At 47.0% G+C, this 18,336-nt stretch overlaps 1 protein-coding gene across 4 annotated transcripts in view; it reads left to right on the forward strand.

The window, feature by feature from the left end:
* Positions 1-18,336, forward strand: part of Kcnn3 (potassium calcium-activated channel subfamily N member 3) — a 154,661-nt gene that overhangs the window by 121,739 nt on the left and 14,586 nt on the right. For all 4 annotated transcript variants that reach the window (XR_010048055.1, XM_063250434.1, XM_003475583.5 and 1 more), the window contains 3 exons: positions 6,320-6,461; positions 12,913-13,023; positions 18,069-18,196. Coding sequence is in view for 3 of the 4 variants with exons in the window: in XM_063250434.1 (XP_063106504.1) it covers positions 6,320-6,461; positions 12,913-13,023; positions 18,069-18,196 (381 nt within the window). In the remaining variant the exon portion in view is untranslated. The remainder of the gene's footprint in view (positions 1-6,319; positions 6,462-12,912; positions 13,024-18,068; positions 18,197-18,336) is intronic.

Here is an 18,336-nt window from a genome sequence, read left to right on the forward strand (position 1 = left end):
CATCCAGTTTTTTATATCTTTCATTTTTCATAATATTAGAAAGAGATTTTTTTAAGAAAAGTAATTGTGGTCTACCTTCCTGAAGGATAAATTAATGACTATAATAATTGCTCTCTCTCTCTCTCTCTTTTTTGGTACTGAGGATCAAACTCACGAATCTTGCACTTGCCAGGCAGTTTAGCTTGTGCCACCAAGCTAAACTCCCAGCCCCTAATAATTACTCTTGACTTTAAAGAAAATCTGCATCTTTTCTTCCTCAGCCCTTAAAGATATGAAAGTTATTCCCCCCCCAAAAAAAAATCTCTATGGCAAAAAATAGCATGAGATTAGTACGTGAATTTGTGACATGTGTAAACCACCTAAAATTGTGAATAGGTTTGGAAACGTTTTCTCCCTCTCTACTCCCACAGTCCTGAATCACCAGCTCGGCTTTCTTGTTCATCATTTCCTGTTGGTGAGCTGCATCTCTTGTCTCCATGGTGATGCCTCACACCACAGGCGAGCAGGGGGCATGTCCAATTCACCCTAGCCTCTTCCTGGCTCCCGCCAGAAGCGAGGTCACTGAAGTTTGACAACCAGTGAATGAATGACATTCTCAAGACCTGCTTCTCCTCTCTTTACATAGCACCACCAGTTGGGGTTTATATGGTGAATGAAAAAGAAACCCTCAAAAACATAAAGGAAATTTACCAAAAAAAGTGGTAAATTCATCATCTTTAGAAAACAAGACATTATTCATTGCTTTATATATATACTTCCACTTTGGCCTCTGACTTCTGCTTCAGAGTGTGCTCACAGAAGAATAGGATGATCATGACCATGGGGCAGCCAAACATCCAGGGAACACTAGTTTAAGATGCAAAGTTTTCCAAGAAAAAGACTATGTGCACAGCAGGCCTATAATACACATGAAGACAGGCTACAAATGAAACCCAGACTTCCTGGTTTGGCATTCAGTGCTCTCTACTCTGTGTCCTTGGGCACCTACAAGCCTTCTAGCAGTTCTCCCTGTCTGAGTTTTGACCTCTTTAATCAGGCTTGTGTGTAGCTACTATAAGAATAATTCTCAGATACTGAGTGTCTCCTGCCCTTCCACTGCCAGTGACCTGACTGTAGACCCTCTTTATCCTTATAATAAATAGTTCTGCCACCTGTAGTGGTATACACCTATAATCCAAGCAGCTCAGGAGGCTGAGGCAGGAAGTTTATAATTTCAAGTTAAGCCTGGGCAACATGGACTTAGTGAGATCATGTTTCAAAAAAATGGGGGGGCGGGCTATGCTGGTAGCTCAGTATAAAGGTTCTGGGTTCAGTTCCCATTACTGGCTACTTCTTTCCCACCAAAGTTCTGCAGCCTAAACTTTAGGACTTCATGAAAACCTGCCACCCTGAGGAGCTTCTGAGCTGCCCTTATCTATACATGCCCCACCCCACCCATGTTTCTCAGATTGCTGACAGCACCCTGTCACCACCAGTATCCAGCACTGATCTGCATATGTGCCTACTCTGGGCCAAGCACCATGCTTCTGTTGCTTTTTTCACATAATTTTCCCATTAGCAGACAAGGAAACTGAGTCACAGAGAAGTGAAGTCACTTGTCCAAGGCCATGGAACTGCTTATGGTAGAGTTGGAACTGGAGCCCAGGCAAACACCCCTTAGGACCTGCTCATCTCCTAAGCCAGGTCCTAAGACCAAGACTCATTTCTCAGGAAGAAGTCCTATGAGTCAGTGACCCTGCATTTGACTCTGTGTTTGTTCATGTGCTGCTGGCTTGCAGCATGGGCTTCCCCCAGCTCTTTTCCCTCCTGTGTCTGCAGTCACACTGATTCTTCCTGAGTCACAGACCCCAAAGCTAGTTCTCCCGTGCAGAGCCTGAGAGCCAGGGCCTGTCAGCAGGCCACTGGCATTCAGGAGCAGGGACTGCACACCCAAGGGACTGCCAGGGCAGAGCGAGCAGGATGGGTGGGCAGTGGCCTGTCCAAGGCCACACCAGAACTGGGATGGGGCTGATGTACAGGATACAGTCAGCTCAGTGCCAGGGGTCAGGGTTGGGTACTCCACCCAGGACAGTCAGAGGGGAAATGATGTCTGCTGGGTAGAGCAGGGAGGAGAGAGCAGGTAAATCCACACTTTGGGGAGGGGGTGGCTGTTCTTCTACCCCCTACCGCCCCAAGTACGAGGCACCCCTGCAGACAATGACAAAAAGAATACCACCCCCTCTTGTTGCTGGTCAAGGATGCACAAGGGGCTGGATGAGCCATGGATGATGAAGGCTAGGCTTGGGTGGTGTCAGCTTCTGCCTGCCCCCTTCCCACCTTTGTGTTTCTGCTAGGTCTCCTTACTGTCTGCAGACAGTCCTTCCCCATGAGCGAAACCACCTTCTCATTCCTCGGCAGAGGAACCTAGATTGACTTCCAAGGTCTCTAGGACTAAAGTCAAACTTCTAACCCTAGAATTCCAGGCCCTCCAGCACTGGAACTCATCAGTCTCCAAAGCCATCTCATTGCCTATTACTGGATCTCAATTGTCCCCTGTATTAGCTTTTCATCACTAGAACCAAGTACCTGACATGGTCACCTTAAAGGAGAAACGTTTTATTTTGGGTCACAATGTCAAAGGTTTCAGTCCATGGGTGGCCAGCTCCAAGGCAGAAAGCATGGCAGAGAGTATAGCAGAGGAAGGGGCTCAGCCATTGTGGGCAGGAAACAGGAAGGAGAGGAAAAGCCAGACAGGAAGAAGGGGGCACGGACAAAAGCACCCACAGTCACACCCCAGCACCCACCTCCAGCCAGGCCTACCTCCTAACTGCAGTTCAGCTGAGAGCTTACCACAGGAGAGGAACTTACCCGCCAGGTTAGAGTCCCATAATCCCAATCACCACCCAGAGGCCGGGCCTCTGAACACTCCAGCCTTTTGGAGAACATTTGAGATTGAACCATGACAATTCCTCTCACTAAAACTTGCCCATCTTTCCCCAAGATACATGTCAGTCACTCCTGCTTTTCCGATGCTAGTAGGCAGTGAAAGGAGCCTGGACATTGCTTTGGCTACTTCCTGTGTGTCCTTGGGCAAGTCATTCAACATCTCTGGACTTGCTATGGGATACTTTAAAGGAGACGATGAGAATCAAACTGTCAGCCACACAGCCAGTGCCTGATAAATAGGATCCATCATACGGTATTCCTGTTGTTTCCCAGTGTGGATGACTCCCACCTCCTTTCCCACCAGACTCATCTCTAAGTACACACCCTGTAGCTGTGCCTGACTGTCTACCCCAGGGGGGCACAAGGACACTCATGAGAGTAGCCAGTGCTTACTGAGGACCTGAATGCCAGGCCCGTTCCAAGTACCCTGCATGTGTGAGCTCGCGTCCTCCCCCCCCCCCACATTCTGTAGAGGAGGGTCCTGAAATGCCTTCTGCTCTATCCAGCCCTGACTCGCCTGCCTCACTCAGGGGCCTCCCAGTGTCAACCAGGGGCTGGGGCTTTTCTCAAGGAGTGGTGCCCCTCCAGGGCAAACGCAGCCCATGGAGAGTCACCACTGTCAGAGAGGCTTGTGCTGAACTCTGCACCCCGGGCAGCAGTCAGATTGCCCTGTGTTGGGCCTGGGCTCTCGCAAGGACATTTTCTCTGCCGGGCCCTCTCCTCTTGGCCTTCCGTGACAGTGCTGTCTTGCTTCTCTGTGGTGCTGTCTTGGCTTGCTGGGGATGCTGTCTCAGAAGACCGCTAAGGAGCTTATAAAGAACAGAAGTTTATTTTTTTGCAGTTCTGCAGGTTGGAAGTGCAGGATTAAGGTGCCAGCAGGAGCACTGTCTGCATCCAAAGTAGTGCCCTCTAGTGGAGGGCAAACAAAGCAGGCAGCCACAGGAAACCTTTTTGTAAAGGGCCGTAAAGAAATGCTCAGTGTTGCTGGCCACTGAAAATTAACACAATACCAAGATTCCATCTCACTCTGGAAAAATGGCCATCATCAAGAAATCAAATAACAACAAATACTGGAAATGGTGTAGGAGAAAAGGAACCCTTTTACATTGTTGGCAATGTGGTGTATACACAGTGGAGTGCTTCTCTGCCACAAAGAAGGATAAACTTGAGTCATTTGTAGGAAAATTTATGGTCTCAGCTTGAAACCATAAAGTTAAGTGAAATAGGCTAGACACACAAGTTTGCAAATATTGCATTGTTTCTCTTATATGAAAAGCCAAAGCATAAATAAAGAGCAAAATAAAAGATAGATAATAGGAGCTAAGGAGGTAGGGCTTTCTCAAATGAGAAAGGGATCAAGAGACAGAAGTAGGGGAGAGGGAGAGGAGGGAAAGGGAAGGAAAAAAAAGAATTGAGATGTGTTGTGTACATGCACCAACTCCACATAAGGAATGTAGAGATTGTGTACTGCAAACGTATACTAATAAGAAAAAGTTCACTGCAAATGCTTGTGAAGATGGGAGAGGAAAGGAACATTTTCTTATTGTCTGTGGAAATGTCTGGGAAACCACTCTGGAAACCAGTATGGAGATTCCTCAAAATACTAAGAATAGCAATTTCATTAGACTGGCTATACCTCTCCTGAGTATATTCCAAAAAGAATTAAAGGCAATCTGCTACAGTGATAGATGCATATGCTTGATGGTAGCAGTGAAACTCATAATAGCTAAGCTCTGGGAACCAGATAAATGGATAAAGAAAATATGGTATTTATATACAATGGAGTATTATTCAGCCATAAATAAGAAAGAAATCATGTCTTTTCAGGAACAAGATGGAACTCAATGCTAAATGAAATACAAGGCTCAGAAGTTAAATATTGCACAATATCTTTTATATGTAAAATATAAATAAAGGAATAAAGGGGGGATGGTAGGAAACAGGCAGACTTTCAGAGATGGGAATGGGATCAGAAGGAAGGGGAAGTAAGGAAGGGGTAAAAAGGTAAAAAATGACTTGTTATCTGCATGTACCAATACCCCCCCATCACTGTCACGCTAATAAAAGAGCTTATTGCAACATAAAGGGCTGTAACCAAGCAAAGTGGCACCCATGGGCGATCAACCCCAGCTCATGGGGAGACGGTAGTTTGATGATAATGGGTCGGAGGCTGATCTGGGTAATTTAACAAAACCAAATACACACATACATATGCACGAGTGTACACATACATACGTATGCACGAGTGTACACACAATTGCGGGCCTTACTTCTACTCCTGGGAGGAGGTGTCCTCGTGGCCTCTTCGTTGACGGTTGTTCCTGTTCATACCTTCACATTGGTGGCCTCTAACTTTGGGCAGCACCAGATCTATCTATCCTTATAGCTGGGGTCCAGGTCATTGCTGTCTCCTTCTGGTGCCAAGTGCCTTATCTGCCCACTTTCCGCAGATGTCTGCATCCTTGGCACCCCACTTCCTGGGTTAACCCCGAGATCGCAAAAGGGGGTTGAGGCAGAGGAACCGCTGCTAACATGATTCTCACGGATCCCTCCCAGGTTAGGGCAGCCACAGCCCCCGCCCAGCTCGAAAGAGGAGACCAGGCCTCTGTAGCTTCCGGAGCTCCCTCTGGGTAGTGCTGAGTCAGCTCTCAGCCACTCCACGGCCCTCCAGACACAGGGGAGGGGCCAGCTCGGGTTCATTAACTTCCTTAAATGTGTTCTGGTTTTTTTTTGAGTTTCCCTGTTGAGGAGCTTGAGATTTCAGATTAATCATCTCCATACACATTTACACTTTTGGCTTTGAAGGGCGAATTTAAATTTCATGACTGAATGATTTCATCCAAAGCTGTCCTTACCAACACTGAAATGATGTCTATGATATGGGGCAAATCACGACAACACTTTGTCCCTCTGGGACCCAGCTTGTGGCTCTTGCATGGCACGGTGGGGAGCTGCAGGCAGGTCCTGGATTGGCACAGCCTTGTCACCCTCAATCTGCTAAAGAAATCTGTATGTGCGCCAGGCGTGGTGGTGCACACTTGCAATCCCAGCACTTGGAGAGGCTGAAGCAGGAGGACTGCAAATTCAAGCTCAGCCTGGAGAATTTAGTGACTTATGTGTCTCAAAATGAAAGGCTAGGAAAGTATTTCAGTATGAAAGCCTTGGGTTCAATCCCTAGTACTAGAAAAAGAAAGAAAGATAAAGGAAGGAGGGAAAGAAAGAAAAGAAGGCAGGAAGGGAAACGGAAAGGAAAGGAGCTAGCTCTGTGTGCTACAGTTACTGCTGCAGTCTCCTCAGCAAATTCCCGCATTTCCTTCCCCCTCTAGGTTTGTCCATAGCCTCTCCCTGGGGCAACAGCAGCTGGCCTGGCTAACTCTTATCTTCCCTTTGGCAGGTACCACGACCAACAGGATGTAACCAGTAACTTTCTGGGTGCCATGTGGCTTATCTCCATCACATTCCTTTCCATTGGTTACGGGGATATGGTGCCCCACACGTACTGTGGGAAAGGTGTCTGCCTTCTCACTGGCATCATGGTGAGTACCTACCTCTGCCTGGGACCCTACCACAGTGTATTGCAAAGAGCAGAGCTCCCTTTCCCACCCCTGTGTGTATGCTCCCTGGACATAAAAGGCAGGTGGGAGCTGGATGCGGCGGTGCATACCTGTAATTCCAATGCTCTGGGAGCTCAGGCAGGAGGTTTGCAAGTGTAAGCCCAGCCTGGATAATTTAGTAACTTAGTGAGATGCAGGCTCAAAATAAAAAATTAAAAAAGCCCTAAAGATGTAGCTCAGTGCAAAGGCCTAGTATCATTGCCAAGACACAAAACATAAAAAAACCAAGGCAGAGGTAAAGTCTGCAGTGGTTTATTCCTTTTCAGTTTCCTTTGTGAGGGTAGGAGGAAGGTACTAGTTCCTGGTAGTTGGTAGTCTGTTTCCTGACAGCCCCAACATGGGCTGAGGGAAGCTGGTAACCACTCTGACCCTTAGTCACTTCTGGCGAGCCTCAGGGCCCGTCCCGTCCCCTAGAGACACTGGTAAGTCTAGTGGGAACTGGAAGGGCCAGGCAGTGGAGACAGCTACGTTCTGGCCAGGTCTAGTGGCTTCTGGGTGCTGACAGGGCCAGCTTTTGCTGTTCCCAGGTATCAGCTTCACTCTTGCGTAGGGAGGTACTGGATTCTGAATGCTGAATCCTTCCCAGTGCTGGTCCTGGCAAGGTCAACCCCACCCCAGTGCCCAGGAGACACACTGCATCCTCCCACAGTGGGTGTCTCCTGTCACAGCCTGCTGGCCCCGCCCCAGCACATGCTCTGGGAGGTACAGACTACTGCCCATGCCAGGGCCATAGGAGCAAACCATGTGGGAAGGAAGTGGGTCTAGAGGCAGAGCAGTGTCTGAGTTTCTGTTGTGGCCTGCATGGTGGCCCTGGACCAGCCTGCAGCTGTCTCTGGTGTCAAGTGGAGCAGGATGGAGGTCCTGCCCCACCCTGTTCAGTGGCTTCTATGAGGCCCACGCAAACTGATTTATGTCAAAGAACATGGGAAACATGGCTAGTTAGTGCTGGGCGTGTCCTCAGTGCCGTTTGTCTCAGAGCTCCTCCTTTGTGGACTAGGAGGCACCCCTTGGCTTTGCTGCACCTTGGGTGCAGGACAGGCAAGCACTACTCTGTGCCCCATCAATGGAATCTTGGGAAGAGCATGGTGGTACAGAAGGGAGATGCTTTTTTCAGAAGAAGAAACAAAGCCTCAAAAGGACGGCACACATTGAGGCCTGGGGTGAGAGTAGAGCAGTATTTGGGGTTGGTTGTGGTGGAGCTGCTCTCTGTTCATCATTTCAGGCCTCCCTGAGCACTTTGCCATCTGTGGTGTGACATCCCTCCCTTCAGAGCTCCTGCCAAAGCCTTTCTCACCTGTGTTCCTGGGGATAGAAAATACCCTCTTTCTGTGAGGGCAGTGGCTCTGCCATTTTATACCTCCCCTAGGCCAGGTCACCCCAAAGGAGAGAAGGTCAATCTAGACACAGCCCTCTCCTGCTTCCAGATGCAAACCCAAGGCAAGTGGGCAGCCCTGATACAATAGCCCTTAGTGACAAACAGCTTAGTACGGGGCGGGGGTAAACCCTGGGTAAGCCTATCGCTTTAGAACAAATAGCTCCTATCAGTTAGTTAGGAGTCTGGCACGGATCCAGCTGTCACCAGGAAACAGGGAAGGATTCTTGCTGCCAGAAAGGGATGAAATGCCACTTGAAGGCCAAAGCCTGCCTTCTGAGAGCCACTCCCGGGGCCTGGGCTTTGGGCCACACCAGCAGGCAGCTTTTAAAAATTCTAGCCATTCAGCACGAGCTGTATCCCAGCTAAGAAGCGACCCATGCCCCAGTTCCTGGCCCCATATTGCCAACAAAGCACACTAGGCCAAAAGACCCCCATCTCACCCCACTCCTATTCTGGGAGTGGTCTCCAGTAGGCGTTTTGTCTCCCAGCATCCCTGTAGCTGTGGGGGCCACAGCACTCCTGGGAAGGGAGTGTCTGCTCCTCGTGGACTGAGGTAGGATCAGGATGGAAAGGACAAACAGGTGAGGGAGCTGACACCCACCTGCCATGTTATGACACAGCACAGGCCTTTCATCTTCTCCTTTTGCACAGAACTTGCTTTCCTGAATATGAACCCCTCCATGTACAGGCCCAGCACAGCTTCCTCTGTTCACTGTCAGGCTCTAACCCACATCAAAGTCAACCCCTGGCTCTGGAAACTTGGTGGCTTTTTTCTATCTGATGTGACTTTGCAGCTGAGTCATCCCTCTTGAGAGGGACACATTGCTGAGCCCTCCCCCCAGCACAATGTATATCCTGATTATTATTGCAAGTGCCTTGATGAAAGGTAGGGCTTCCTGTTTGGTTGCCATGGATACCACGAAGGCCAAGGCAAGGCTTGCTCAGGAAGGGAAAGGAAGGATTTGTGTGTGCAGGCTGCAAATGGTCTTAATCATTGTTTTCTTTTGGCAATCTCAGTAACGGTGTAATTATCAACCATTAGGCAGGATATATAATTGTCTGGACAACTTGACATTGCTGGCATAGACCTGGTGTGTTGAGAGGGTTCACCCACAAACACAGATACACCAAAATTCACTGTCTTTCCATGAGGACTTTTCAGCATGAATTACAATGTAGAAGAGGGGCAGCTGTCCTTACATGGTGTCCTAAATGGGAAATGACCACAAAGCTTTGGCTACTGGGTCCTGAAGACCATCTGGGAGACTGGTAGGGTCCCCAAGTCTGCTGGGACAACTTCAACAGAACTACTTCCTAAAGCAGGCTGTGCCCTGTGGGCCCTGTACAGACACCCTGGGATGTCTGTGGAGACACTGAGCTTTCCCCAGCGGCCTCCTGGGAGAGGGCTCTTTGAGTTGCAACAGGAAAGGGATGACGAGGTAAAAGGTAGCACACATTGGATCATTTTGGGAGGAGACCAAGAGGGCTCGGCGAGACATCTGCTTAATGTTGCTTTTAGATGCGCCGCTCCTGAAACACCTTGGTTTCAGACCAGTTGATGTTATTTTAGTTGTTAATGTGGAATCTGTTGCAGCAACAGAATCCAACTGTAAATCCTCCAGGCTTCTCTCCTCCATTTGTCACTTTCATTTATGTTTTGTTTTATTTTATGCTTCTTTAGTTAAGAACATCTCATACTTTCCCCCTTGGGATCCTTGTTATTCCAGCTTCTAAGACTTTCCAGCTGGAAATATTTCTTGGAAACAAGAAGTGGGAGGAGTGGTGTGGAGGGGTTGGGGTCTAGGTTTGGGTTTAATCTGTGGTTACCTTGGGCATATTCTGCTCTGTTGTATACCTGCTGTCTGTTCACTGGGCACCTCTGCTCCCCACACACCATGCAATGTGACTGTACTGGAGGTCATCCTGTCCCCACCCCATCATAGGAATAGGGTCAAGGAGAGCAGGCCCAAAGAAACCAGTTGGCGTCAGCTGTGATTGAAGACTTAGCATAACTAAGGGTAAAAGGCCAAGTCACAGATGTGTTCCCCAATCTGACCCAGTGGGAATCACGCCAACAGCTGCTTACCCCTGGGTCCCACCCTGTCCTCTCCTCACCACCCCACTGTCTACCACCTAGGGCACAGAGTCCATGTGAGGTCAGCATGAGTTCTCACATGCTACAGTTTACCAGGCCCTGGTCATTTTGTCTCAGGAAATCAAACTGCATCTCAGCCACATCACACAAACACTTCCAGGCAGCTGCCATGGCCCTGTCAGAGAGACAAACTCCTTGAAGTAAGAAAGCCCATCATTCCAAAAGGAATGCAGAAGGAGGTGACCTTTATTCTGCTTGGGAATGAACACAACACATGACAGGGTGTGGCTGTGAACCCCCTTGGCCCTTCCTTTATTACCAAAGAGCCAGAACTGACTATTTGCTACCTTAGGCTCTTGGTTCTTTCTTTCTCATTCTCTGCCCATCAACCCATCCTTCTTTTCTTATTCCATCCTCTGACCTTTGCTGTTTAGGATGTGACACAACATGTTTTCCCTCTCATTCCTTGTCTCTCTCTGTGCCCTCCTCTCTTGCCTTCCGTTTTCTTCTCTCCTCTTCTCACTCCTTCATCCCACACCCTTGCCCCCAGTCACAGACACTCTGAGGACCAGCAGCCTGCATCTCAGCTCTGCCTACCACTCTATGAAGGTTGCTGATGTCTTTGCAAGGTTTCCTGTTACAGGAAATGACCCGGCTAAGGGTCATTATTGGTGCCCTTTCTAATTACAAACAGATGTCAGATTATCTAAGAGAAAAAGAAATTGAGAGTATCCATCGCTATCTATTCAAGTTGGAATTAGGGGTCAAGAAGGCAGCATCCTCTAGAGAAATATCCACAAAGAAGTCTCAACATCTTGAAGTTCCAAGAAGTTGGGAGATACAATCTGGTTTACTTCCCAGCCTCCATATAGAAATTTATCTTTCTCATTAGAAGATAGATGGTTCTTTAATTCAAACACTCTATTTAGAAACCCCCTGTGTTCAATCAACTAGGCTGCAGGCCATGCACAGAACCTTAGGGAATGCCTTTTAGACCCTGAAATTTTGAGATGTTCAAATGGATGATCAAATTCCCAAGGTGGCAAGGTGAGGATGGAAACTCTATTTGGCTGTTGTACCCTCAGCCTTCAGGGATGATGTAGGTGAGATTCTGCAGGGAGATGAGGGAAAACAGCCTGGGAGAACCTTCTCCATCAGATGTTCCATTTTTAACACTGTGATCTGGCCCTCTTTTTGGACTTTCATCCTAATGTACTTTTGGAACTCCATATAAAGGCGAGGATGATCCTGGGCCTGGTAGAGGGGAAGGGAGCACATATCCTCCCTCCAGGACAGCTTCTTTTAAGCTATTTTTTGCTTTTGGAGGGCTGGCTAAATTGATTACAGCTATAGACTAGGCTGTCCAACTGGCCATATCCCCTGAAAATTGGGCACAGAATCTCCTGCAAACTACAGATGCCAAGAAAACACAGCCCTCCTCAAACAAAAGAGGAAAATGAGGTCAGAAAAGGAAAGTTCACACAGACCCAGTTCCTTTCATCTTGCTGTGCTCAGAATGGGTGGTTACCAAATGTAACAAGAAACGCTCAATTATTTTAATAGAAACCCTTGTGGAAAATTAGGAGAAAGTCTCCTCAACTTTAGCCATGCCAAAATTGCATGTGGGCTACCCTTTGTCAGCCAAGGGAAAAGAGAGAAAGAATATCAAGGAGTGGCCAGGGGACTAAGCTACCTGCCGGCTCATTTAAAAGTGGATTACAGTACCTTTAAAAAAGATTCTTGTCCACCTCGCACCCATTTTGTAAGGCCTGATGTGCCAACAGTGTTACTGATGGATTCCTTCAATACAGTGCCTTTAAGCTACTCAACTGAACTCTTCTTTTACTGTTAAAACCTCCTGTTTGGCATCTAGAGGATCCTACTGTTGGCTTTGGTAAGTTCATCATCTCTTGCCATAAGTGGCAGTCAGGTGGTCCCTGTGTGTAGGAAGAGGAGAATCCTCTCCTGCAAAGGACAGGGCTGATTGTCACTACACATAGGAGAACCAGGGGGGTGATTATCTGTCTCCCCCAGTGTTCACAGGCCACTGAGAAGCCCGGGAAAGAGGATGGGCATGTCCACATGGAGAATGTTAGAATGGGCTTCTACTTTATTTGTCCCAGATGGTCAAATGTGCCCCAAAGGATTAGGAGAGAGCTTGAACTGAGCCATTTGGTGGGCCAAATGAACCCTGCTTCTCTGCCTGTCCTCTATGTGCTGTCCTATAAGGGAGCTACCTGTGTATTGTTCTGGGAACTACCAAAGGTCTTAAGTCTTAGATTTAAGCAGAAGTGTTACCATCTTTAAAATTTCTGCATGATGGCAAACTCACAAGCCCATCTGTTGAAAGCAAGAAAGAACCAGCCTTGACTTTCAGGTAAAATGATCTGGCTATGGCACCTGCAGCTGTTGAGTACCAACTATTGTTCCCTGTAGGAGATAAGCTTTGAGAGAAACATGTTGCCTCTTTTAGTTATTTTTGGGAAAACTCATATACCACAGGTACTGTGCCCATACTGCAGTGGATCCCTGACCTGCTTTCCTGCAGGGCCCACTAGCTGGTGCTAGCAGTGGGCTTGGGACACACATGGGGCAGGGAGAGTCTGTGTGTGCCACGCCCTCTGGCTCCTGCTGTACTCACAGCCTGGAGGGGACATGGGATTATTTATGGTTTAATGCTCCAAGTCTCAGCCCTACACAGTAGTAAGAACCAGCGGGAGGCACAAGCCATTGCAGATCCCTTCTGCAAGTTTAGCAAGTTTTTCCAGCCTATGTGGCCTGGGCTTGACCAACCACAGAGCCTATGTCTCTGTGCCACTTGTAGGGGTTGCTCACCAAGGCATGGGCCACGATGAGTTTTCACCTTGCCTCTGAACACTTACCTTTCTAATCTCTTCCCACAGGGTGCAGGCTGCACTGCCCTTGTGGTGGCTGTGGTGGCCCGAAAGCTGGAACTCACCAAAGCAGAGAAGCATGTTCACAACTTTATGATGGACACTCAGCTCACCAAACGGGTAAGATGTCACAAATCTGTGTCTGCAATGGGGGACTTACATCCAGAGTGGAAGCCAGTCAGCCGTGTGGTATGGAGTAGGGCTCTGCTTTTAGATGGAGTGTTGTGGGAGCCACAGGCACAGGCAAACAGCCTCCACCCTGTGGACACCACAGAGTAACATGCTGAGCTCCCATCTCCCATTAAATCACTGTGCATGGTTCAGGCAACCAAATCATTTCCTGATAATTAGATCAATAGTATACCCCTACCTAATGGTGCCAAATAAATCACCCAGCATGATGCACCATTTTTATGTGTGCTAAGGTGTTTTCGTGATTCCCGTTAGGAAAGACAATAAAGAGTCTTAAAACTGTATTATAAAATACGTACATATTTAGATACATAAAAATGTATCTAAATCTAAAGTTTTCTTGAAAAAAAATCATTTAAAATGATCATTCCAGTAGAGCCTTCATTCCTAAATATCATTGTTCATCAAAACATCACCACCCAATGCTCCCCTTTTGTACTTTTAGGACAATGTTTCTCATTTGTACCTTTGTGAAAATGGTTCAGGAGGATGAGAAACAGAAACTATGCAAGAACGGGGAGATCATTTAGCTGCTAACTACCTGACACCCCACTGAATTGTCAGAGCGGAGAAGCCTCATTTCAGAGATGAGAATAAACAGCAGGCCCAGTGAGCCAGGCAGGAGCTGTTTGTTTAATGACAGCTTTTATGGAAGATTCTTTAGAACTGCAGCCTGAACACAGATCAGGAATAGGATGTCCTCCAAGACTTTTCCTGAGCCAGAGACAACCAAAACCCCGTGCTGGGAATCAGCCTCCGTCCTCGCTCTTCCTCCTTTGGGATGCAGGAAGGAAAGGACCCTGCAGCAACCTCTTATTTCCATTTTCGGTTTTTGAAAGCTAGAGAAATATTCAGTGATTAACATTGCAAAGCAGGAAAAAAAAAGTGTTAGAAATAGAGACAAAGGCAGGAAGAGAGAACAAAAAGAGAGTGACAGAGTGGTGAGCAAGCTCTTAGGGAAGGCAGTGGGAGAATGTGCAGTTGCCAAGGCCTCTCCAGTTTCTCAGCAGAATTATTTATGGTGTTTGATTGTTTGGTCTTTGATTACATTTATCGAGTTCTTCAAAGCACAGCCACTGATGTGAAAAGGAACGAGTAAAAGAAAATAATCCTATATTGTTGACATACAAATGCTTGTCTGAGGTACATCGTGCCCCTGAGCTACAAAGAAAACATGGTTCTAAGCATGAAAGTGGCAGCAGTGGATGCTGTCACCAGGGAAAGACCTGCGGGTTCCGCACTGAAACTGCAAGCAGGTTCCTCTCCTGTACCTTTGGTACTAAGCACACCAAAGTCACACCTGGGCTGCAGGATTCCAGAAGCAACTGGAACACCTAAGTGCAAAAATGCTTGCATCTGTTAATCCGGAGAGAAGTTAGTGGCACTGCCAGGGATGGAAGCTGCCTGCAGCAGCAGGGGCGAGGGGTTTTGCCTCCATAACCTTCTCCAAAGTTGTTTACTGGGAGCAGAGACATTAACAGTCTCTTTTTTATTCTGGTTTGCTTTTTAAAACCAAGACTATACTTTGTATTTCATGTTATTCCTTTGTCCTCTCTATTTTTCACCAGGAAATCAGACACCAGAGGAACATAAAGCCAGCTCCCTCACAGGCTAGGAAAATAAATAATTTTTCCACAACATATCTGTAGGAGGAGATGGGGTTGTGGTTGCTAATTTCAATCTCTCAAACATAATTCTCCAAAATCCACTTCAGGTCCACTTACTTGTAGAGAAGCAAGACTGAAAATCATTCCTGCAAATATTTATTGCTTATCCATAAGCACAAGTTACCTTTTTAATCGAATAATATCTCACTCTGCTGAGAACACCGAAACCTGTTGAAATGCCCCTTTAGTGTCTAATTTTTCCTCCAGAGAAATAAACAGTGCAGAAGGAATGGTTCTTCCAGAGAGCGGATTTCCAAAACTGGCAGGACTGGGACTTCCAAAGATTCTTTCATACCCGTAATTGAAATGAAACTGGAATCATTCTGTTCTGCTGTTGTTCAAGTTCACTTTGCCCGGCCCACAAGAGAAGCCCACTTTTCTTCCCTAAAGCTCCTGGCCTATCCTCTATCCTTGACAGCTGGCCCCAAGTCCAGCTGCCAGAGTTCATGGGGAGAGAGAGAGATTATCTTGGTCCATTCATGAATCATAGTGAATTCTCAGAGAAAGCAGATGAGGAAAGAGTTGTCTCTCCCCCACATTGTAGGAACATCATTTGGGCCCAGTGCCCCTGCCCCCAGGAGAGCTCAGAGGGTGCCCAAGATCCCCCAAGGGGAGAGCACATGCAGCAGGCCCAGGTGAGCACCTCCCCTCCACTGATGCTCAGAGTGATCAGTCCTAGGTGAACCAGAGGGAGACGCTGGGTGGACACAATAGCATTTACTACCTAACAGGAAAAGCACCCGTGCACTTAAAAGCCTGTTTCTGTTTCTCATGCAGATATTGATCTACTTAGCTTTGTGCCAGGCTGTTTGCTGGCAATTAATTTCAGTCAGCAAAAGGGCTTGCATTTAACACCACTTTCCTGAATACACAAGGGCCAGCTGTTCAAACCCCTAAAAGATGATGTGGCTGCCTCTCAGCGGCCAAGCTGCTGTGACTGCAGTGTCTGGCGTTTGGGCTGAAATTAAATGTGGGACACAGACTCCATGTTCTGCTGTGTTGCTAGGTGAAGGCTGTGATGATTTAAAACAAAAACAAAACAAAAAAAATATCTAATGTCCTTTCCAATTCCTTAATCCCAAAAACAGGAAATAATTTTGTTTCTGAAAATATAATCTGGTCAAGTCTTCCTTCTGGCCCCGTGAAAACCTTCTGGATGTCTTGAACCTGGCTGTTGTTTTGACTTGGCCACTAGCTAGCCATGTGATTCTGGCCCCGCATCCCATTGCTTTAGCAGTTGCCCCCTATTTTGAGTGGGAGATTGAATTGGATGATAATAACGAGTATCTGTAGGGCACTTCATAGTTCCTATAACAGTCAAATCCATACTGACTGCATGGCCAATCGATAATTATATGGCATTGCTGTGTGACTCGGTTTCTCTATCTGTAAAATGGGAATGAGATCTAGCTCTGTCCGACAGTGGGTTTTGAAGTTCCAGTGAATATGCACAGGACAGCCTTGGACTTGACTTGTGCCTGGTGCCTGGTAAAAGCCAGCTGTTGCCTTCGCCACCAGCTCCACAGCCTCCTTTGGATCTGTTAGCAGCCCTTACAGAAAGGATGTATTTTTCCCATCTTATGAATAATTAAGCATCTGCTCCTAAACTGCTCAATAATTGGCAGAGTCTGCTGATTCACCTACTTTAGAGGTTTGTTCCACACTGTCAAAGGCTGTGTGTGCTGATAGTTCATGGCCCTATCAACATTCAAAGAGACAAGTCCAGTAACGAGGGCTCTGCCAAGGCCATAGTCTTGGCCAAGGCCAGGATAAGGCTCTTCCCTCCTGCTTGTCTTGGTGGCTTTCCATTGTCACCAAACACCTAGGTAAACTGTAGGGATCACGCTCCACGTTACCCACTTTCCCTGCAGAAAGACAGCAGTAACGCATGCTCAGTGCTACCATCCCTCCGGCCTGAGGGTCCCAGAGGGCACTCTCTCCCTGCCTTGCCCCTCCTTGCCCGACATGTACCATCTCCAGCTTCTACTTACCACTGTCAGGCAGGAAGGTACCAGTGGTGGGCAATTAAATAATTTAAAACCATTTTGCAGTGGATTTTTAATGAAAGCAATATTTATGTCATTTAGACATTTTTTTGAGAAGACTTAGCTGTTCTTTTAAAAATATCACTTCAACGCCAATGAAAAAGTATAATCCAACCTTAGTAATAAATTTTTGAAACACACACACAAAAGTTATCAGGCTACAAAACAATGTTTCCTAGACCTTCCCACATGCCGCAGTTTTTACAATGTCCCATCTGTTGATGTCAGTCTGAAGAGGCAGATCTGTGTGCTCCAATTTTATTAAAACCCTTTCTGGCTAGTAACCTGATTTCTCCTAGGCTGGCCTCTTACTTCCAGGCCCTGGGCCTGTGGACCTGTGCCAGGGTGCATAGCTGACAGAAATGGAGATGGTTAATCAAAAATCTGTTGAGCTTATGCTTAATAAGTTTTATCTTACTCTCGCTAATTGCTGAAGATGTCTGTGTTTGGATTAAAACTTTGTCCCCTGCCATCTGGATGCCATCGATATGTCTCAGCTCAGTCGAGAGCAGGGTAATATCAGTGGTTTCCATGTCAACGGATGACAGCGTCATATGTGGAAACGCGTGACTGCAGCATGCGTTGAAGGAGACAGCCTCGGGGAAGAGGCAGCTCCTGGTTCACACCTCAGTATCCTCCCTGGTTTTTAGACACTGCTTTGAAATTATTTTGGTTTTATGCCAATGACATTTACATGAGGAATTGCATTGTAAATGTTTTTGGCCATTTTGGAAAAGAAGAAATGGTCTTGGTATGTATGATTTCCAATCAGTGGGAAAGATATTCCCTCAAAGAGGCTTTTTATAATCACTAGCTCATAAGAAATCTGTTTACTCACTAAATCCAAGAAATGTATCACATACATTAAAAGCAAACTTCAGGTGAGATTAGCACTCTGCCTGCGAGGCCAGGGAGGGCATACATTTATCTATTCAAAGAGTACCTTGGGCCTCAAGGTCTCGCTAAGGCAGCCTATCTAAATATAGCGTTGGCAACAGCAGTTGAGAGGCAGTACTGAAATAATTAAGAAGGCAAGAAGGACTGCCTTTCGACTCCAAGCTCCAGTCTACTGTGTCCAGTACAGGATTAACGAGAGATGAATTTTAATCATCTTTTCTCAGAGTTCTGTGATCTTGATTAAGAAAATAGATCACTGCAGAATTGTCTTCATAGGCGGTAGACTACAGCAAAAAGCAGGGAAGCAGTATAGTAGACCGAGGGCAATGCACCTGATAGCAGCCTGCTTTATTTTACTCCTTAGATCAAGAATGCTGCAGCCAATGTCCTTCGGGAAACATGGCTAATCTATAAACACACAAAGCTGCTAAAGAAGATTGACCATGCCAAAGTCAGAAAGCACCAGAGGAAGTTCCTCCAAGCTATCCACCAGTGAGTATCCAAACAGCCTGGCCGTCAGATGACTAGACTAGGGGGAGGGATTCCTCAAATACCTAGGAGGCACGAAGAAATCCACTTTGTTCTAAGCCGTGGGACTGGGGTGAGGAACTGGGCCCAAGCCAGTCTGCCTA

Source organism: Cavia porcellus, unplaced genomic scaffold (assembly GCF_034190915.1).
Source record: "Cavia porcellus strain 051 isolate PalLab524CR breed Dunkin Hartley unplaced genomic scaffold, mCavPor4.1 scaffold_6, whole genome shotgun sequence".
NCBI classification, from domain to species: Eukaryota; Metazoa; Chordata; class Mammalia; order Rodentia; family Caviidae; genus Cavia; species Cavia porcellus.